We start from the raw sequence: 20971 nt of genomic DNA on the forward strand, positions 1-20971 counted from the left end.
AAATGATTTAAAATTTCCCTCAATGTCCAATATATTTATTCAACCAATCATGAGAAAGGACTTACTTCCGTTACGCATGCGTATTTGTATTCGTGGAAGTTGACGTATTTGTGACACATCACCACAGGAAAAATTTGCTTTTTGTTAATGGGTGTAAAACCCTTAAAAACAATAGAAAAATATATTAAAATCAGTGAAAATAATTGATATTTAGTGTTATTATTAATAATAGATTTTTTATAATCTTTTATTTTCAATTTACAATCAATTAGTGAGTTTAAATTATACTCCAAAAGTACAGAAAGCAACGTTCATAACCAACAATTTTTACCTGTCATTATCCTACAATTGTTTACAATTTTCTTCAATTATTGTTTATTTTTTCTTATCATTGACGAGAATTGTAAATCTGACAAAAAGCAAAATATTTCATTGTAAATCGTCTTTTAGGAGAACACACGTCAGCTAGGCACACATTTGTCTGTATACATATATATGTATTAGTTGATGTGAATTGCATATGCAGACATTCCATCAGGTTTTATCATAGGATTTAAACCTTTTTGAGTAACCTGCCAAAAAATGGTTAGTGTTTATTTATCAAAAATAACAAGTGACGATTAAAAAGTGTTGTCTTTATTTCTTAATAATGAATTGTTAATTTTATTGTTTTTTTAGGTGCTCATTGCTGCTGCAGTATGTACGAAAGCAGGGAAAAGTAAGTCACGTTTTTAACCCTTAATATGTGAATATTTTCAAAAATCTACTATCTTCTGAGATTTATTATTATTTTGATAGCTGTTGCTTCTAACAGTTTTTCATTTTGTTGATTAATTATTAAAGATTACCTACTCCGGCTTTAGAAGACAAATGTCACTTGAAGATATATATTTCATCATGACATTAGCTTTAAAAATGAATTTTTTATTGGCTACGTATCTATTATTGTGTTTATTTTAATAACCTAGCTTATTATTTATATTTCATGCTAATATTAATTCGGATTTTTTTATACACCAACTGTTATTTTTTTTTATATAATTTATATTATTTTTTTATTCTATAAATTATTTATTTATTAATAAAGTACTGTATTTGTTTATTATTCTATTTGTTTCAATAAATTCTTCTTACAGCTATTATCTCTCGTCAATTTGTGGAAATGACGAAAGCTCGAATAGAAGGATTATTAGCTGCATTTCCAAAATTAATGAGTTCTGGTAAACAACATACTTTTGTCGAAACAGATTCCGTTCGTTATGTTTATCAGCCACTAGAGAAATTGTACATGTTACTAATAACAACAAAAGCTAGCAATATTCTCGAAGATTTGGAAACATTACGACTTTTTGCTCGTGTGGTATGTATAGTAAAAAAAATTTTCTTTTCTTTCTAGATTAATTAATTAACATTAATTACAATATAGAATTTCATTTTAATAATAAAAAAATTCTTATTTCTAGCTTCCAGAATATTGTAAATCAATGGATGAACTAGAAATAGCAGAGAATGCATTTAATTTAATTTTTGCATTTGACGAAATTGTAGCATTGGGTTACAGGGAGAGTGTAAATTTGGCACAAATAAGAACATTTGTCGAAATGGATTCACATGAGGAGCGTGTTTATCAAGCAGTTCGATTTACACAAGAGCGTGAGGCAAAAAATAAAATGCGTGAAAAAGCAAAAGAATTACAGAGACAACGAATGGAAGCGAACAAAAAAGGTGGCATCAAAAGTCCAAACTTTGGCGGTGGATTTGGAAATAATTCATTTCCATCGAATTCAAGTATTGGTGATTTAGCGAATTTTATACCAGAACCAGTGAAACCTGTACAGTATTCATCGGTTCCGTAAGTATTGTAAAAAGAATTCCAAATTTTTAATTTACAATTAACATTTTAACAAGAGTGTTTTTTCTTTTCAGAAAAACAACATCCGCTGGACCTGGAGCAATGAAATTGGGTGGTAAGGCACGTGATGTTGATTCGTTTGTTGATCAACTTAAAGAAGAAGGCGAAACTGTGTCGATGAATAATTCCAGTGCTACTGGAAAGAAAGTAACGAGTCTACCACAGCCAATTGTCAATACAGAGCCGTATGTTCTTTTTTTATACTACTAATTAATATTGTTTCTGACTTTTTTTTCAAAATTAAATTTAATTTTCAAGGGTTCATTTGAGGCAAGAAGAAAGGCTTAGTTTACGTGTGAGAAGAGATGGCGGTGTTCAATCATTTGAACTTCATGGATTGGTGACGCTAAATATTTCTGATGAAAAGTGGGGTCGTATTCGTGTTCAACTGGAAAATAAAGACACAAAAGGAGTACAATTTCAGTCTCATCCAAATGTAGATAAGGAATTGTTTAGGATGCAGAATCAGATTGGATTGAAAATCCCCTCGAAACCCTTTCCAATTAATACGGATGTTGGTGTATTGAAATGGAGGTTACAGACTCAAGATGAAACTGCACTACCTCTTTCTAGTGAGATTTTTCTTATTTATAGTATTTTAATTAAATTTGTTGTAAATTTTTATAATATATATTTTTTTTAATGACAGTAAATTGTTGGCCATCTGAGAATGGAGACGGTGGATGTGACGTGAATATTGAATATGAATTGGAACAGACTGATCTAGAATTAAACAATGTTCAGATTGCCATTCCTCTTCCTTTGGGATGTAATCCTGTTGTAAACGAATGTGACGGACAGTACAATCACGATTCGAGAAGAAATATGCTAACATGGTCCTTGCCAATTATAGATGCATCAACAAAATCTGGAGCTATGGAATTTTCCGCTCCTTCGTCAACGCCTTCGGATTTCTTCCCTCTTCATGTCACTTTTTCATCAAAGACATCTTATGCCAAAATTAAGGTAAACAGAAAATATTTCTAATCAATATTAACGGTAAATTGTGAATATTTATTTAATTTTCGTAATTTTTTTTCTTTTCGTAAGGTCATTAATGTTTTCCTGGTTGAAGAAGAGACCCCTGTTAAACACTCAGTGGAAACAGTTTTCTTTACAGACAATTATGAAGTGGTATAAAGAAAAAACAAAATTATGAAAAGAATTGACATTGGGCCACTGTATTATACCATCACCCGTTTGAATTAGTTAATTGGACATAAGAAGTATTAGTGCATGAGGATAAAACATACATTTAATTCAAATGTTGAGCTTAAGCTGAGCGGCTTATTTCTTTGTAACCTAGGTAATAATATAAATTGTAAAACACTAACACAGTGAAAACGAAGTATTATCTTCGTTTTATAAAACAAAAAAAAATATTTTAACATTCCTATCATATACTGTTATTTTACTTTAATTAAAAAAAATTCGTTCATTTTATCCATACATTTTAATTTTATTCAATTATATATTAATTATTAAGTTTGCTTTTTCAGGTTTATTTTATTGACTCATTTTTGTCGTATAGGTTTTTTTTCTCCACTTATTTAACAAAAAAAAAAACATTTTGTTTATACCAAAAAAGAAAAATACAAAAGTATAATTTTCTTGACAAATTATATATTTTTGTTTAATTAATTATACATTTTATAATACACACTTTATAATAAAAATATTTCAACTATGTACATCAATTAAAATTTTATACATTTGTACAAATTATTCATGTAGATAGCAGAAAGTTATGGTGAATTTCAAAAAGTAGGTATGTAGAAATTTTTTGTGAGCATATTATGATGGAATTATAGACAGTTTGGAAATATACATTGGAAAAAAATATCTTATTGCAAAATTGTTTACATTCCCCCAAAATTGATAAATTACTTTTTATGCAATTTATTATCGGGAATAAAACTCGCAACTTCAAGAACTTGACGTGCGGCATTGTTAATATGTCGAAAACGATCTGGACCCAAATGTACACCACCATACCAACGTGATACGACAACAATCACGTTTTTTACATCAAGAATCTATAAATATTATTTTGATTTATATTTTAATATTTATTTATAATTCTATTCATATTATACACACCTGGAGAAGATGAAGAAGCCTTCCACCAGCCTGTGCTTCACCATCATCTTCGCAATCTTGAATAAATGTATTTTCTTGGCATATTCTATACGCATAAATATTGTGCGTTGCATTAGCGATTTTTCGATTTTCTTTAAGTTTATCCAGGACTTGACTGCGAGATCAAAAAATAATTATTTAATTCCATCTTCTAATTTTTGTTTTTTTAATTCTATTCATTAAATTTTTGCCTAGATCTTGAATTTGCCTAAGTAAAAAAAAAATTGTTTAAACTTACTGAACTTGATTGATTGTTATAACTGTTGCTACATGTCCTTGAAATGAACTTTTTCTATCAAAAATTACTTCTCCATGAGTGATTGGTTGACATTCATTATCAGTTGAATTAATTTTCGATTTTTCCTGATTCTCTATTATATTTTCAATATTTGGGTTTTCATTATCTAACGACATTTCAATTTTCTCATCATTATTGCTGTTGTTTAATTGAATTTCTTCTCGTACAACTTCTATCCATTGAAATATTATACTTTGGCCAATATTGGAGCTAGAATTATGTTAACATATGATTTATTAAATATTTGATTGAAAATAAAATTAAATATAATATAAAACAAATAATTGAAATTCATATAAATTATTGATAATATGTACGTACAGATATGTTTCATCTAAAAGATTCTTTAAATTAAGTTTTTGTGAATTATTAAGATGTGGTGCAGATATTTCATAAGAAGGAGGCGATGACGAAGGATAATCATTAGGTAGCTTAAAATACAAATTTACATAATTTTCATTATCCTTAATCTTAATACTAAATTCTCTACTTTCCTCATCTTCTGTTTGCCAATCTTTATCATAAATTGCGGAAAGAGCCTCAATTTCCTCTATCTATAAAATAAAACATATGTTTATAAATAATATTAATAAATAAATTTAATTGTAGTCTATAAAATATATTTTTATAAACATAAACTTAACTTCTATCCATTAAAATATTATATACTTTGACATAAAATATCAAATATTTAAAAATTCTATTGTTTAACGAATCAGTAAATTTTAATAAATATTTATTTATTCATATTTATCAGTTTGCAATATTTTTAAAACTTCTAGATAAAAATATAATTTAAATCTTACTTGTTTGGTTAAATTATCCATTTATAAAGAATAAAAATATAACAATAACAATTTTAATTTATAAAAATGTATTGCCGGTGATAATAACATATTCTTTTATAAGAAATTTGTGAATAATTGTTTTTTTTATTTATACAAAATAATACAAAATTGCGGTTCAAAGGTTATATTTATTTTTGCAAAAATAACCTAACCTAACTATAAATTCGTATTTGATCACGTGACCATGAATTCTAGAAATTTAACTACGTGATCAATACAAAAACTATTAAACTAATTTTTTATAATTTTTTAATTAATTGTTTTTAACAAATTAATTTATATAGTATTTAATATATTATATAATTTCTTAAAATTTTAGTTTATATCCATTATATGTAATATATATAAATAATTTTAATTTTTTTAATATAAAAAATTGTATCGGTGTTGACTAGTTGAACTAGTTTTCGCGCCGTTATGAAGTAGCTCACTTCCGGTTGGAGATTCCCCAGTTTACCACGTACTTAAGTGCTCCTCTTATTTTCATCATAAAAATGTTGATTTTTAACGTGATTAATATAATTTTTGGTAAAATATTGTTTCGCAAACCCTTATAATTGAAAATATATATAAATTTCCGCGAGTGTAACTTTAGTTTATGAGGATTCGTGAATTATAGCTCCCGGCTTTCGCGCAATTTTTGGCCGCCATATTGCTTTTGTGACAATTTTTTTTTCTCTCCTTTTCCGACGTTTGATTTAAAGTTTTAGCAGTGATATGTAAGACTTTTGTTTTGAGTTTTGTGTTAAATTTTTGCTTCGGAATACGTTTATGTTGATTATTTATCTCTAAATTCAATTTACTTGGTTAATTTTTGCTTAGTTGTTGGGTCATTCGTGGCGCCTTTATCTCCTTTCCGTGAAATCGAGTCTCGTTTATTTGTTAACGGAGTGTATCTTATATATAAAGTTTTACATATTATGATTCTATTAAGTGAAAATTATGCGTAAACGTGAGTATTACGTTCGTGTTAGTTATTTATCTGTGAATTCAGTTAATAAGGGTAATTTTTGCAAAGTTGTAAGGTCATTGCCCTTTGTCACTTTTCCGAGGGAAATCAAGTTTCGTCTATTTGTGAATATAGTGCACCTATTAGACAAAGATTTACAATTTATGTTTCGATTAAGTGAAAATTAGGCTTAACTATGAGTGATGTGTTCGTGTTTTGTACTTTTCTACAAGAAAATGCATATAAAGGTAAGAATTCGCTTAGAACATGAGAAAAAAATTTTGCTTTTTTATTCCAACTTTTTTATCTAAATTTTTCAATATATATATAATATTGAATATTATTTTTGTTCTAGAAATTGGAAAATGCAGTTTCCAGTCAACAAATGCAGAATGGTCAACAAATGTGAGTCTTTTTCTTTAAAAGTATTACAATTAACATTGCTCAATTGCAATTTTTGAGGTTAGGAATTTCTATAATCCAAGCGAATTTGCAGTAAATGCAAAATAAATATTTTTACATTCTATAGGGTGAAAAAATTTACAAATCAACATTAAAAATTAATATCTAAACTTATATATTTATTTACTTTTCTTTCATACATACTTTTTAATTTTTGATATGAAAAATGAACATACAGTGAAAAACTGAACTTACAACTATAAATTAGAATACATATTTGTATGTATTTTAATCAGAAAAAATCAAAATGATTTTCTTTAAATTTATGGTTTTAATAGCGATCCTTGTTATTTTTTTTTTAAATTAAAACATCTAAAATTGATAATAATAATTATTGACTATTATTATTTAGATGCTAATATTTGTGCCTTATCGTAAAAAATAGACAATAATTTTTTACTTTAAAAGTACAGAACCAATATTAATTTGAAAAAGTTTTTTTTAATGCTTTCTACGTTTATCGCGATCATCTCTTCGCTGATCACGTTCATCTTTACGTTTAACAGTTGTATTAGATCCACTTGCTCTTTTAGCTTGTGTCAAGAATTGATCCAAACCAAATGGATCTTCTTCTTCTTCTTTTTCAAATTGTACAGGACCTTGACGTGGATTAGCTCTATCTGTTCCGCTAAATTCTTTATCGGGCACGAATCTATAAAAAAAAAAAATACAAAAATTATTAGATTTACTCTAGAAGAGTAGATCTGTTCGGTGTTAATGGTAGCTATCGTAATAGCTTGATAACTTTCCAACCTGTTTGTATTTATTATTTTGTCCATATCATCGCCATAATTATCTTTATCAATATTTTTCCCAGGACGATAAATTTGTGTGCTAATGGAATTATCCCTCCATGGTTTATCATAGACATTATATTCATCATCGTGTCCAAAACCACTGTCCATTCCTTTAGTGGTGTTAAATAATCGTTGATCAAATAATTGCGATTCACCGGAATTAATATTTTTCGCTGGCATTCCAAGGGCAATTTGTTCACTGATATCGCGTTCACGTTCACGTTGAAGACGTGATCGCTTATCAGGCGCGGCACGTGCTAAATTTCTTTCACGAGCGCGATCCTTGTGACGTTCTTGTCTTAATTGATCTCTCTCGCGAATATCTTCCGATTTGTCTGAAAATAATGATTACGTGTACATTAAATCGAATTAAAAAAAAAATTATTAGAAAACTAAATTTTTATTTAATTGAGAGAAATTAAATAAAAATTGAAATAGTATTAATTTTGATTATCAATACCTAAAACAGCTGCTGTTTTTATTCCTGCACGTTCATCACGTGCTTTTTGAGCAAGTTGTCGTAAATGATCTTCTTTCTTCTCCTTTTCCTTTTGTGCCAATTTCTTCTCGAGTTGTGCTCGCATTTCTACAGCTTCTCGTGCTTTTCTATCCGCGATATAAAGTGCATCGGATAATTTTGCAAAATTTTCATTCAAATGATTCTGTTGTAATCCTCTACCATCTGCAGCCAAACGTTTATCAAGTGGAATTGTATATCCCTATTAAAAAAAAAGATTAATTTTTTTTAATTCATATTATGAAATTTATCGGTTTGCTTAAGCAACAAAAAAATTTTATTTGAAAAACAATTGAGGATTAAAATAGTTTAGTCACCTTAGCATTTTTCCAATTACTAATGCAGGGAGGAATTTTCCATTCCTTTTGTTCCTTAACAGTAACTTTTCTCGTTGGTGAATGAAGTACTGGAGCAGGAGGTGATGGTGGACCTCTTGGAATTTTCTTATTGATTCTAAAAAGTAGTACTATTTAAATTTCGAGTAATATAAAGAATTATTTATTGTACTATTTTGATATGAACAAATAAAAGTGTAATTATCGAAAATAAAATTAACTAACTTGAATTTAGGAGGTTCAAGTGGATCAACCTGAGCTTCGACCATACGAATAACTCTTTGTTTTGCGCCGGAATTAAAAGATTGACCTTGTTGAGAGGGTGTATATCGAATATATTGAGCAGGTGCTTGTCTTTCTGCACATCTAACAGGCATGGCTGCTGCTACTTTAGAACTTATAATATTTTGCAAAGCCTTGGCAGTTTTTTGACTTAGTTCTTCTGAAACATCGTCGGTAGGCAATTGCATGGTAATGTCATTTTCATTTGTTATTTCTGATGGTAGAAGATCGCTTAGTTTACTGTAGACAATCTACAAGAGAAATGTTTTTTTTTTTTTATTAATTTATTTAATAATTTTGTTAGCGTTAAAAAAGACACTTACTTTGTCCTTTGAGTGTCCTTGTCTTGCTATAAGGTCGTATTTTACTTTTCCTTGAGCATCTAGTTGTACTGCAAGAGCATTACTCGTTGATTCTTTACCTTTCATTCCCATTGCAAGTGGATACTGAGCCACTTGGATTTCTGGAAAAGCTCCTCCATCTCCATAGTCCTAAAAATTAATTTACTATTATTAAAAGTTTTTTTAAAAAAAATTTATTTTACTTTTTATGATTTTCTATAGGATATAAGAGGAAATCCTGAGGTTCCTACGTTTTTTTTAGAAATTTTAGAAATTATTTTGTCACTCACTTCCTCACTTCGAGGAATCCATCCTTTTCGTTGACCATAAGGTGGAGCTGTAACGACAGCTTTGACCAAAGCTGATACAGGTCGTTGTCTAAGTTTTTGTTCTCGAGCTTCATCTTCTCGATCCCAAACAACTTGACTGGGCGTTGGCAATAAGCTGTAATTAAAAAAAAATCAATCATTATCAAAAGAACATTTACACGCGAAATAAATGAAAACCATCTTGTTTGTTTTCAAGTTAAGATGATCTCATTAATCTTGTCAATTAGAAAGAATTATTTAAAGTTAATTGCAAAAATATAAAACACCAATACATTTGTAAACCTGTTCTACTATTCAACTAATTTTTAACAATACTAATTTCGATTTTCCAATTTAATATTCATTAATTTATTAAAATATAAGTAAAAATAAGAGATAAAAATTTCTAACCTAAATTTACATTAAAATGTTTGAAGCGAATAAAGTAAGAATGAGCAAATAAAAAGGAAATAAAGAATGAAATATATTTTATGCCAGTTTTAATAAAACTCACCTCGCTAAAGACATGTTGATTAATAAAAATATATTAACCAAAATCAACAATTCATTTACAAACACCACGACATTGACGTTGACGAAACTTTCACGAAATAGCACTAGAGGGAGTTAAATATCCATGCGCAGAAAGATCATTAATTGAGCGGGTAATTTGTAAACATTTAATTTTTTGGAGTATTTTTTTTAATTTTCAAATAATGAAACTACAAACTATTAAATTCAAATAATTTTCAATAAATTATTTTAAATAATAAGGTTTAAAATTTAAATTACTATATAATAGACGTACGTATTTAAAAAAATGTTTTTACGCATTACATGAAATATTTTATCTGATGACAGACAGATATATAAGAGAGAGCAGACGACAAGTGTGAATATCACTGTTTACTATTGTTTACATCAGAAGTAGATTTATATAATAAAACTATAATTAATTATTGTTATTAACAATAACATTATTAGTACACTTGCATTTTTATGAAGTTGTTTAAATAATTTTACATTGAAAGGAAACGACAACAACAGTGTTTCATATAGTGTTTACTTATTCATAATATGGCCATACAAATATTAAAGAATTGTTGATTTTGCTCAATATAAAAAAAAAAAAATTAAAAAATGGATAAATCAGATCAAAAGACATTGACAAAGAATTCAATGACCGCAATTCCTAAATATGGATTTAAAGTAAAGCTCAATCATAAATTTCCTGAAAAATGGTCTCAAGCTTTAAAACCACGAATTAAACAAATTCCTCAATTTTTACCATTAGGATGGAGGTATGATTAATTGAAAATTTTAGTTTTTTGTTATTATTTAATTTGTCAGTAAAATTTTTTATGTTATTTAAAGATATAAAAGTATAAACAAAGTTTAATGTCGTGTGTTTTGACAGCGAGGTTATGTTTTTGTACGGTGTATATAATTAGAAAAGCAAATTTTCCATGTTTTTCCTTTTGGAATGGACTTTAATCGTTAATTTTTCTCAATTACTTTGCATTCCGGTTATTTAAATTTTATTCTTTGTATTTTAATTTTCATTATCTTAAAAGGTTATGTTTTTAAATTGTTTACTTATTTTTCATCATTGGTGATTCACGTGATTCATATATATTATATATATATATATATATATATATATATATATATATATATATATATATATATATATGAGATTATATCTCATATTTATGCTGTTTTTTATTTTTCAATTTACTTTAAAATAGAATAAATTTAAAAAAAAATTGTTATTAAAAAAAATTAATTTAATTATTGCAAGTAATAGGAAATTTTTCAAAATAGCCAAAAACTTTAAGTAGAAAGAAATAATCAAGTAAATATATATTTTTTAAATTAAAAATATAATTGAACTTATGTAATGTTTAAAATTAAATGAAAGGAAAAATTGGAAAATTAGTTTTTTTTTAAAGTTTGTTTAAGAATAATAGAGAAGGTAAACGAGAGATTAATATTGTTACAATGATAAATTACAGATATATGATGTATTATCGACAAATAAAACGAAAAGGCCGTGTGCCTATGATGGATTACATTAATACTAAAACAGGTTTACAAATGTATGGTAAGATAAATTAATGAGTGAATGATTATAATATATTATTAATTATATGAGAAATTATTCAAACTAGAATTATAGATTTTTTTTTGCAAATAATTTGTATTATATGCGTTATGTTATAATTTTATCTCGGGTTCTTAGATATTATATTTGCAAAATCCATATCGTATATATGAGCTCAAGAATTCGAAGTGGATTGCTGCTAAGTAAAATTGACTTCACGTACGCGATATTAAATATTAATGTTGTGTATATATGTACGTTAGGTGCTCCTATCGGTGGAATTGGAGGTGGTACAATTGGTCGCGGATTCAAAGGCGAATTTTGTCGATATGCACTCCAGCCAGGAATGTATAAATATCACACGGTTCTTGCAAATCAATTTATTGTTACCATTAGAGATACCGATGGAAATGTTATTTATAATCAGGTTCTATCTACACACAAGTAAGAGAAACATATTACTGTTTCCATATTTATTTATCTATAGGCACTCTAATTATTGGATATTGAATATTTGCATTCGAAAATTAATTTTCTTTCAAATAAATTTATTATTTTATTTTTAATAATAATAATTATAATATTTTTCGAATAAAAGGGTTTTAGTTTTTTGTGGATAGGAATTTCAATTTTAGGGATAAATTATTATTCTGAATACTATAGGTCAACGAAGTATTTGAAGCAGTGGAAATGGGATTTTAAAGGTGAAAATGCAACATATACAGCATTATATCCACGTTCTTGGACTGAGTATAATATTGAGGATCCTGCAGTAAAATTAGTTTGTCGTCAAATTTCTCCAGTGATTCCTCATAATTATTATGATAGTTCATTGCCTTGTGCAGTTTTTATATGGAGTGTTGAGAATAATTCTTCAGAAGATTTGAATGTCAGTATAACATTTACTTTTCAAAGTGGAACAGGAGATGTGAGGGATAATCGAGGTAATTTGATTATATAGAAATTTAGTTTTGGGCACTTTTTGTTTTAAAAGTTGTTTTTCGTTTTAATGTTGTATGTGATGGAGTATTGGGATTTTGAGAAAGAATTTAAATTTTAGGAGAAAAATGGTGTGAGCGTTTTGAAATTGCTGATATTGATGATGAGATTTATGGAGTGATGATACATCAAAAAATTCGAGGAATGCCGTGTACATATGCAATCAGTTCGAGAGCAAAAACAGATGTAAATGTTACTAGAAAAATAGGTTTTGATCCTCATGGTAATGGTGCAAGTGTATGGAATGATCTTGAAGAAGAAGGATCTTTAAAGGAAGACGCAACGTCAACGTCACCAAAGACAAGTTGTTTATTTTCTTTTTAAAAAGAATTTCTTTTGCATTTGAAAATTTTCTTTGAAAATTTAGTTTTTTTTCCCCCTTTTCTTTCAGAACAAGTAATTGGCGCTGCCGTTTGTAGTCGTATTTTTGTAAAATCCAACGATAAAAGTGAACTCGAATTTAGTCTTGTTTGGGATATGCCAAAAATTCATTTTCATTGTAAAATGCGTGAATATTTAAGGTGGGAAAAGTTTTACAAAAATTCTACTTTATATTTAAAAGAATATTTAAAATTTAATTTATTATTAAATTAAAAATTTATAATTGAATATAGATATTATACGAAATTCTTTTACGAGCCGGATAGATCGTCAGCACCTGAAATTGCTCGCTATGCTCTGTCGCATTATAAATTATGGGAAAGGGATATATTTCGTTGGCAACAAAGTGTTTTAGATGATGTTAATTTACCCGATTGGTATAAGTCTGCTTTATTTAATGAGCTCTATTATATTTCTGATGGCGGTACCATTTGGCTGAGAACTGATGAGAGTGATAATTTTGAATCAACAGATCCACGGTATATAATAGATTTTTCTCTTTCGATAGTATTGTTAGAATTTAAAATTCAATTTCAATTGTGTAATGGAAAAAATGTGATTCCTTTTTTTTACATAATTCAGAATTGAATATGGTCGTTTCGCTTATCTCGAGGGTCAGGAATATAGAATGTACAATACTTATGATGTGCATTTTTATGCTGCATTTGCTTTGGCTCAATTGTGGCCTAATCTACAAGCATGCATTCAATATGAATGTCGAGATAATGTTCATATGGAGGATCCTTCGGTATGGAATACATTATATGATGGAATAAGACAACCGAGAAAAAGAAAAGATACGGTTCCTCATGATATGGGAGATCCTGGTAAGGAAATTTTCAAATTTAAACAGTGGCTTAAATGTTTCCTTAAAAAAACAAAAGTTTTTTTTTTTGTTATCTCAACGTTAAGCTGGATAAATTTACAATTATTTTTGTTTTCGTTTTACAATATATAGATGAGGAACCATTTAAATTAATTAACGCATATAATATTCATGATGTGTCAGATTGGAAGGATTTAAATCCAAAATTTGTTTTGAGTTGCTTTAGAGATTACAGTTTGACAAAGAATTTTCAGCAACTTGTGGATTTTTGGCCGACAGTTAGAAATGTGAGATATAGAATTTAATAAGAATTTTATTATGAGATGAGAAATTTTTTATCATTTAGAAAATGGTTTAATAATAATTTACTAATTATTATTAATGGCTTTTGGCAGGTTGTTAATCATTGTTTGTTATGGGATACAGATAATGATGGATTAATTGAAAATGGTGGATTTCCTGATCAAACTTTTGACACTTGGGTGATGAAAGGTCCTAGGTATGAGGGATGGAAGGGGTTTATACATTTATCAATTATTTAAGTATATTAAAAAATTAATTCGTTAGCTATTCGTTTAAAAATTAATATAGTAGTTGATTCTTTATCTAGTGCTTATTGCGGAAGTTTATGGCTCGCTTCGCTTTATTGCGCCTCGAAAATGGCCATTCTTTTAGGGGAAGATGATGATGCGAAAAGGTATCAGGAAATATTAGAAAAGGGAAAAGCATCTTTTCAGGAGAAACTCTGGAATGGCAAGTCTCAAACTTTCTCAAGATATCTTTTCTACATACTTTTCTCTCTTACTTATTGCACTCTTTTCTTTCAATTGCTTTTTTTTGGTGTTTGTTGCACAAAATATATGTATAGTTTTATTTCGCACTGCTATTTTGCATTTTAAAAGTGGTTTTCTCTTTGTGTAAATTGGAAAAAATTTTATTTTTTGTTCTTTGTGTTTAGTATTTTTCTGATAGTCTGTAGTAATTGATTGGATTGTATTTTTTTCTCTTTAGGAAAATATTACAATTTTGACAGTAGTAAATCTGAACATAAAAAATGTATAATGAGTGATCAACTTTGTGGACACTGGTTTTTGAGAGCATCTGGTTTTAGGCATGAGGTTGGTTTTAATTTTCCGAGCCCTTGTTTTTCTCTTTTGAGTTTGAGGTTTTATTTTATTTAAATTGCAATATGATTGTAGGTTTTTCCTGAGGATAAAGTAAAATCGTCATTGGAAACGATTTTTAATAATAATGTTATGAAATTTAAAAATGGTGAACAAGGAGCAGTAAATGGATATGTTCCATCGATAGGAATAGATATGGTGACACCGCAAAGTGAGGAAATGTGGACAGGTGTTACGTATGGTCTTGCAGCTTTAATGATTCACGAAGTTCGTTTTAAATGATATTTCTTACTTGAAATTTTTTTTTAATTAATTGGAAAATTCGATTGAGTATTAAAATAATTATAATTATTTCAGGGAATGATTAGGGAGGGATTTAAAACAGCAGAAGGTGTTTATCGAACTGTTTATGAGAAAATTGGGATGGGTTTTGAAACACCGGAAGCTCTTTATGAGAATAAGTTATATAGATCGATAGGTTATATGAGACCATTGTCAATTTGGGCTATTCACCTTGCCTGGAATTCGAGAAAAAAAAAGTGATAATTTGTTGCCTTTGTCTAAACGTATATGTAATAAGAATATAGGTTGACAGGTAACGTTTATTAACACTTGATTAAATGTTGTACAATTAATATCTATTTCTCTATATGTTCGTTAACGATTTTAGTCTTATAACTTCAGTGTTCAGGTTCAATTTGTATAATATATTAACAACTGTGATTTTATTCAATTTTTTTTACGAGTAGGATGCATTAATGCAGTTTTTACATTTTTAAAATGTTTTTATTATGCATTTAATGAAATTGTATTTTTAATTCTCTTGGTACTTGGGTAACCTTGATTTATGAAGAGCCGGATACAAAATCTCGTCGTAAAATTCTGACTCATTTTTTATCTCTCTCTCTCTCTTTCTCTTTTCCTCTCTCTCGAAAAAAATAATAGTCGGAAAGCATTAATGTATCCTGCTATAGATCAAGATGTTTTAATAATTAAAAAAAAAGTGGTTTGAGTTATTTCTACCACTGATAGGCAATCAAAAAGAAAAAGTAGGTCTCAAGAAATAGACAATAAAATTGGACTAAAGACATCGAAATGTTGTTATATATTGTTCTTAACATAATAATTTTTACATTTAAATAAGTTTAACAATTTTTTAAGACAGTGTTTCTTATTGTTTTCTGATTAACATTTTTACTGTCTGTTTCTTATATTGTGTCATAAACATTATTTAAAAAAAAAAATAATAATAACGATAATGATAATACCAATAATATATTCATATTAATCAGTAACAAATATAACTTATTCTTATTATACAATATAGTAATGATATATTATACGTATACGTTTTTATAATAACTATTTACAAGTCATTTATTTAAAAATTTATTACAATTTTTTATGACAATCTTACAAATATCAAGAAAGCCTATCAGAGAAATATTGTCTTATTTTTACTGATAACTTATAATCTTATATTCATATATAGAGTTTGTATTTCTATTTAGAGTGAATTGTGATAAATACGAATAGAGTAAATCTTGAAGATAATACTCATCTTTTTATTAAGAACCTTTATCTTTAATCTTTCTTTTTATTTCACCCATATGCGGTTTTATATTGAAAATTTTTTTTTCTACTTTTAATCTCTGTCAAATTACAAGAGAAATATTTAACTAGAAAATCACTTCTTTTTTTTAAAAAAATAATTACTGACGGTATTTAAATCCATCAGACTTTCAACCCTTTAATTATTTTCTATTGGAAACTTTTTATTTTGCGTTTAAAACGATTGAAATTGTGAGCAATTTTCATTGCGGTTGCAAATTTTTTTTTTTAACCACAAATTGACCAAAATTGGAATCAGATATTCTTGACTTATTCAAGTATTTTTTTTCCCGTAAATTTTATCTATAAAAAAAAAATGTGAAAATAGTTTAATGTTAAAAAAATATATAGAATGAAGTTAAAGTCAAAAACAGTTGAAGGAACGTTTTATTGTTTGTTTTTTTGTTTGTTTGTTTTTTTAGAATAAACATTACGATAGTCAGAAAAATGTGGAACATGTGACACACATCAGAGGAGATTTTATGGCCCGATATTATCGTTGTTTCTGCTTCTGTACACGCAATTGATCGCGTTCAATTCATTCGACAATTTTACAATGCATACTCGCTGGTAATCTATTGTCATTTTCCGCCAATCACTTGTGGGGTGCACAAATCAGAGGTAGGATGCAAATATTCCGAATGAATGACGATTTCAAAAGAGCAATTTCTAGTGACGTGTACAACTCGTTAAAAGTGTTTTATTGCGTAATTGTATGATTTATGTTGAAATTACTTTTACACATAATGTATATGTGTATAATTATCATATATATATATATATATTTAGAAATTTCCAATAGGGAAAATGATTTTTTAAATTGCAATATTGGGAAAATTTTTGAAAATACTTTTAATTTCTTTTTGTCTTTAAAAATCTAAAATAAATTTTTTTACTTCACATAATAGTAAAAAATAGACGTAAGTGGGAGGGGAAATTAAATCGATTTCATGATGAGGAAAAAGGGTACAATTTAAAATTTGATAGTGTGAATTAAAATGCAAAGAGGGTCATTACATGGGTTGGCACCTTTAGAGAGATTTTTCAATCTTGTTTTAATTGTCTCATCTATTTTGCATTCTCATTGAAAATTCGTCATTTTTTTTTTGTTCCAAGAATTCTTTTAAATGACCGTTCTGATTTTTAGATGTTTTTTGTAAAATCATTTGGTAGTTGAAAATTTGTTTTCAATTTGTTAAATCTTTTTTAGCGCTGTAGGTTTATTATTTTTCTACTGGTGAAAAACAATAAATTATGAATGAACTAGGGATGAAAATTGTATTATGCATTTTGCGAACTGTAGGATATAATGTTTGTTTTAGCGAGACTGTATTTCCCTCATATTCTTTCATATATATATATATATAGTCAGTGTATTCTATGATGCATTATTCATTGGCAACCGTATTATCATTACATATTTCATTCATTCCACTAATATATAATATGCCCAGGAAATTCTGCAAGAATTAAGGATAAAATATCGACAGATGGATGCGATCGTTTTCTGCATCGTATTCCTCAATATGTTTTTTTTTTCCTTGAATTATAGGCAAAGCATTATAAATCAAAGTAGAAAAAATGTGCGACTCTGACGGAAACAGCTTGCAAGTTTTAGAGAGCGAGCAGTTTCCGCATTTCAGAATAGCTATTATTTTAAGGTGGAATTTTGTTTCATTACAGGCGGGGAATGTATATGGTTTTTTTTTTTTTGTATAAAGAAAGAGTTGTAATTTTAGAAAGCTCTCCATGTAAATTATTACAACAAATGTAAAATGCGAGGTGAAGTGAATTTAAATTATTTCATTTAATTTTACTTGTCCGATTTTTTTTACATAAAATAATTTAAATTTAAATTTAAAAAAAGTAACTGTCTGAAAATGAAGTTACAGACTGGAAATTTTTAAATGAAATGAAAATTCTTTTTTTCCGTATCATTTTATATCATGGTGTTTATTTTTCATAATTTTGAGGTAACAATAAGTTTTTCTACTCGCGCACAATTATATGAAGTTATAGTAAAGTTGCATGAAAACTTTTTCAATAACCAATCTCTTCTTTTTCTCATAATGATTAGGGATTTTGTTGCCAATCTTGGGAAATAAATGTCACGATGGAGTTTTGATTCGCATCGTGGTTTCTCTCTGTGCCTCTATATATATATACTTAACAATTTAAACGGTTTTAGAAGGTTTAAAAGTTCTCTATTTACTTCCGTCTGCTATAGCTCCGATATACCTGTTCGGCAAAGGGATTCTGGAAATGTTTGTAGAGAGTTTGAAAATGTCATTTCTAACGTCTTTACAGTCGGTGCACGATTTCCAATAACTGTAAGCTTATAGTATGGTATACATGTATATATATAGATGGGTTTAGGATCTCGGGTCCGATTTGAGCGTCGGACAAAATTAATGTTCCAAACTGGACCAATTCAAGTTAAATGAGCGTTTTTCTTTAGATTTGCAAATTATTGGAGGTTGATTGGAATTTCCAGAGTCGATAAATAAAATAGTGTTTCAAAAAAAAAAAAAAAAAAAATTGTGAGGTATTCGTTTTTATGGCTTTTTAAGTGACTCCATTCCCGCGCGCGAAGTGAAACGCAGGCAACCAGTTGGAACGAGCTTTCGCCTTGTGAACGAGGCAGAAAATAAAGTGTATCGATCGACCAATCGGGATGGTATATATTGGACGGGGGAGGATGATATAAAAAGCGCGCGGACATCTCTGGAGAATAAATGGAAAAATGTTGGGATGAATCAGACTAACATTGAATGCAACGCAAAACGACCCAAGATCACGTGTGGAAAGACTTCTTTTTTATGCTTTTGGGTTAGAGAGGAGCGATCACGGATTTTATGAGCGACGACCCCAACGTCGTCATCATTGCTAAAGAAAAGACTGGAAAGATGGTTTGATCGAGAAAAAAAAACCTTGAGTATTATATGCCGCGTTGCGTTTATTGGAAAAAGATCTTTTATAAGGGCGGGAGAAAAAAAAAATTTCATTCAGTTACGAGGGAACGTAATTAAATAGTTAAAAATTTATAGAAACGGTTTTGAAGTAATGCTGAGTTAGAATTTTTTTTTCCCCATACATATTTTCTCTTCGAGTTTCTTTTGTTTTGAAATTTTTTGATTCTCTTGATTAAAGAAGACAATATTGAAGTATATATATATATTTCACAATTTTGTCAAAATCTTGTTTTATATAAGGGTTAATAAAATTTTCCAAGATCTACTTTCATAGGTCAATATCACGTTCAAATTGTGAAAGGTCCAGGTTCATTCGCACTCTTTTTTTTCTCTCTCTCTCTCTCTCTCATCTGATATTGTAGGTAGGAAAGTGGAGCAAAAATTCGTCCCATTGAGAGATGAAATATCGAGCACTATAAAACGTGTGCAGTTCCAAGCCATTGAAACTCTAACAAAGAATTCTCTAATCTGCACTATATGGTTGCAAAAGTGGACTCGTGAATTTCAAAACATTGCCCAATAAAAAAAAAAAAAAGAAAAAAAATCCTCTCTTCAGGTCAGCAAAAACGTATACCCATAACGTTTTAAATCAACAATGCAACTTCATACAATTTTCAGCCTCTTTTTTATATATACTTGCCGCATGTAAAATAATTGTCTATTTGAAATAAAAGCGAGATTCTTTTTCTTTTGCAAGCCCTCGGGAAAAGAGTTTTTTTTTTTACTTTCTTTTAACGCACATTAAAATTTAAGAATAAAGTAACAGTGTCAGAAGTATAAAACTCTTTAAAAATTTAAAAAAAAGCCCCCGCAGTTTGTTGTCTTTTTTATATATATAGATGCGAGTGGAAATTTTCATTTTTCATCAAGCATATATGAATATGTTAAAACATATTTTCCCTTGTCACAGAGAGTCATTAAAAAATATTAAATATTCTATATATTGGATTTTTTTTTTTTTTAAAGAAATATTTTATGTTTCTTTTCTCAAGTTATCGATGATATTTTTCTTTAACGAGAAACATATAGGTATATATAAGGGGGAAAAATAAGTTTACTTTTTCCTTTTTTTGATAGATTTCCTTTTTATCCTTGATGTGTACTTTATGATCGATTATTTGCTATCACGTTGACTCACACAAGTAATGAATTAAAGCTATCGATCATATATAGACGTGGTTAGTTGTTTTTCTTCTAACCAATAGAGAGTGATATGGCACTTTATCCAGGAAAGTAAATTATGTTATAAAAAGGACGTTAATAGTGTTTAACGGTGACATTGATGCTAATTCATTTCCAAAAGACTGGTTTCATTTTTCTATTGGAAAAATTGAATAGACGCTATTATCATAATTGACTACTTATATATATATATTAAATACTATTATTACAATAGTTAATTCGAAATAATATTTATTTAATCAAATCAATTAAAATTATTTTTTAATTATGATTATTTTTATATATTAATTATTAAATAATTATTTGGTATAAAAAATAGTTTATATTATTATTTCTGTTAAAATATGATTTAAAATCATTTTGAATTAAAAATGGGAATATGGTTTCGAGGTTTTTTTTCTTTCTTTTTTTTTTCCTAAAGACTGTAGGTTAAATTTCCTTTATAGAGTGAAATCAAACTTCACCACATTTTTCAACAAGAAATCTTTAAGAAAATACCTATTTTCACAATCGATTCGAACTTCCTTGTTCCTTGTCCGATTTTCATCTCGTCTGCGGAAATCGGAAACCACAGACTTTGGTCT

General features: G+C 28.0%; 4 protein-coding genes across 5 annotated transcripts; 2 read left to right on the forward strand and 2 right to left on the reverse strand.

The window, feature by feature from the left end:
- The first annotated feature begins 146 nt into the window (after nucleotides 1-146).
- On the forward strand, nucleotides 147-3361 carry LOC127278733 (coatomer subunit delta). 2 transcript variants are annotated; one of them, XM_051300569.1, is made up of 9 exons: nucleotides 253-271; nucleotides 451-585; nucleotides 679-718; nucleotides 1137-1360; nucleotides 1464-1852; nucleotides 1927-2097; nucleotides 2171-2484; nucleotides 2562-2878; nucleotides 2963-3361. In XM_051300569.1, exons 2-9 carry the CDS (start codon nucleotides 583-585, stop codon nucleotides 3050-3052), a joined length of 1548 nt encoding a protein of 515 aa, XP_051156526.1. In that variant the 5' UTR covers nucleotides 253-271; nucleotides 451-582; the 3' UTR covers nucleotides 3053-3361. The 2 variants fall into 2 exon arrangements, with proteins under 2 accessions (XP_051156525.1, XP_051156526.1); XM_051300568.1 differs by having other exon boundaries at nucleotides 147-585.
- A 154-nt stretch (nucleotides 3362-3515) lies between these two features.
- LOC127278734 (protein IMPACT-like) lies at nucleotides 3516-5344 on the reverse strand. Its single transcript, XM_051300570.1, has 5 exons — nucleotides 5156-5344; nucleotides 4671-4903; nucleotides 4290-4559; nucleotides 4013-4166; nucleotides 3516-3948 (listed from the first exon to the last, which is right to left on the reverse strand). The coding sequence occupies exons 1-5, from the start codon at nucleotides 5174-5176 to the stop codon at nucleotides 3796-3798; spliced, it is 831 nt and encodes a 276-aa protein (XP_051156527.1). The 5' UTR covers nucleotides 5177-5344; the 3' UTR covers nucleotides 3516-3795.
- A 1362-nt stretch (nucleotides 5345-6706) lies between these two features.
- LOC127278720 (puff-specific protein Bx42) lies at nucleotides 6707-9844 on the reverse strand. The gene is made up of 8 exons (XM_051300550.1): nucleotides 9703-9844; nucleotides 9171-9324; nucleotides 8863-9030; nucleotides 8483-8790; nucleotides 8240-8375; nucleotides 7866-8124; nucleotides 7362-7740; nucleotides 6707-7260 (listed from the first exon to the last, which is right to left on the reverse strand). Exons 1-8 carry the CDS (start codon nucleotides 9714-9716, stop codon nucleotides 7050-7052), a joined length of 1629 nt encoding a protein of 542 aa, XP_051156507.1. The 5' UTR covers nucleotides 9717-9844; the 3' UTR covers nucleotides 6707-7049.
- Nucleotides 9845-10045: 201 nt separating this feature from the next.
- Nucleotides 10046-15718, forward strand: LOC127278721 (non-lysosomal glucosylceramidase). Its single transcript, XM_051300551.1, has 14 exons — nucleotides 10046-10489; nucleotides 11204-11292; nucleotides 11556-11736; nucleotides 11956-12236; nucleotides 12353-12595; nucleotides 12683-12812; nucleotides 12906-13151; nucleotides 13255-13499; nucleotides 13631-13785; nucleotides 13894-13997; nucleotides 14109-14251; nucleotides 14510-14616; nucleotides 14698-14889; nucleotides 14980-15718. The coding sequence occupies exons 1-14, from the start codon at nucleotides 10329-10331 to the stop codon at nucleotides 15163-15165; spliced, it is 2463 nt and encodes an 820-aa protein (XP_051156508.1). The 5' UTR covers nucleotides 10046-10328; the 3' UTR covers nucleotides 15166-15718.
- Nucleotides 15719-20971: the final 5253 nt, after the last annotated feature.

Source organism: Leptopilina boulardi, unplaced genomic scaffold (genome assembly GCF_019393585.1).
Source record: "Leptopilina boulardi isolate dan_hultmark-lab unplaced genomic scaffold, ZJU_Lbou_2.1 LbouV2_211, whole genome shotgun sequence".
Classification (NCBI taxonomy): Eukaryota; Metazoa; Arthropoda; class Insecta; order Hymenoptera; family Figitidae; genus Leptopilina; species Leptopilina boulardi.

Bases quoted from the DNA above. Each gene is read 5' to 3' on its own strand.
- LOC127278733 (XM_051300568.1), top strand. The intron at 2,485-2,561 runs GTGAGATTTTTC...TTTTAATGACAG, and splicing joins AACTGCACTACCTCTTTCTA to TAAATTGTTGGCCATCTGAG. The intron at 2,879-2,962 runs GTAAACAGAAAA...TCTTTTCGTAAG, and splicing joins CATCTTATGCCAAAATTAAG to GTCATTAATGTTTTCCTGGT.
- LOC127278734 (XM_051300570.1), bottom strand. From the start codon at position 5,176: ATGGATAATTTAACCAAACAA. The intron at 4,904-5,155 runs GTAAGATTTAAA...TTTATTTTATAG, and splicing joins TGGATAATTTAACCAAACAA to ATAGAGGAAATTGAGGCTCT. The intron at 3,949-4,012 runs GTGTGTATAATA...TAATATTTATAG, and splicing joins GGCTTCTTCATCTTCTCCAG to ATTCTTGATGTAAAAAACGT.
- LOC127278720 (XM_051300550.1), bottom strand. The intron at 8,376-8,482 runs GTTAGTTAATTT...ACTACTTTTTAG, and splicing joins CTTGAACCTCCTAAATTCAA to AATCAATAAGAAAATTCCAA. The intron at 7,741-7,865 runs GTATTGATAATC...CATTATTTTCAG, and splicing joins AAAAACAGCAGCTGTTTTAG to ACAAATCGGAAGATATTCGC.
- LOC127278721 (XM_051300551.1), top strand. From the start codon at position 10,329: ATGGATAAATCAGATCAAAAGACATTGACAAAGAATTCAATGACCGCA. The intron at 11,293-11,555 runs GTAAGATAAATT...TATGTACGTTAG, and splicing joins AACAGGTTTACAAATGTATG to GTGCTCCTATCGGTGGAATT. The intron at 12,813-12,905 runs GTGGGAAAAGTT...AATTGAATATAG, and splicing joins AAAATGCGTGAATATTTAAG to ATATTATACGAAATTCTTTT.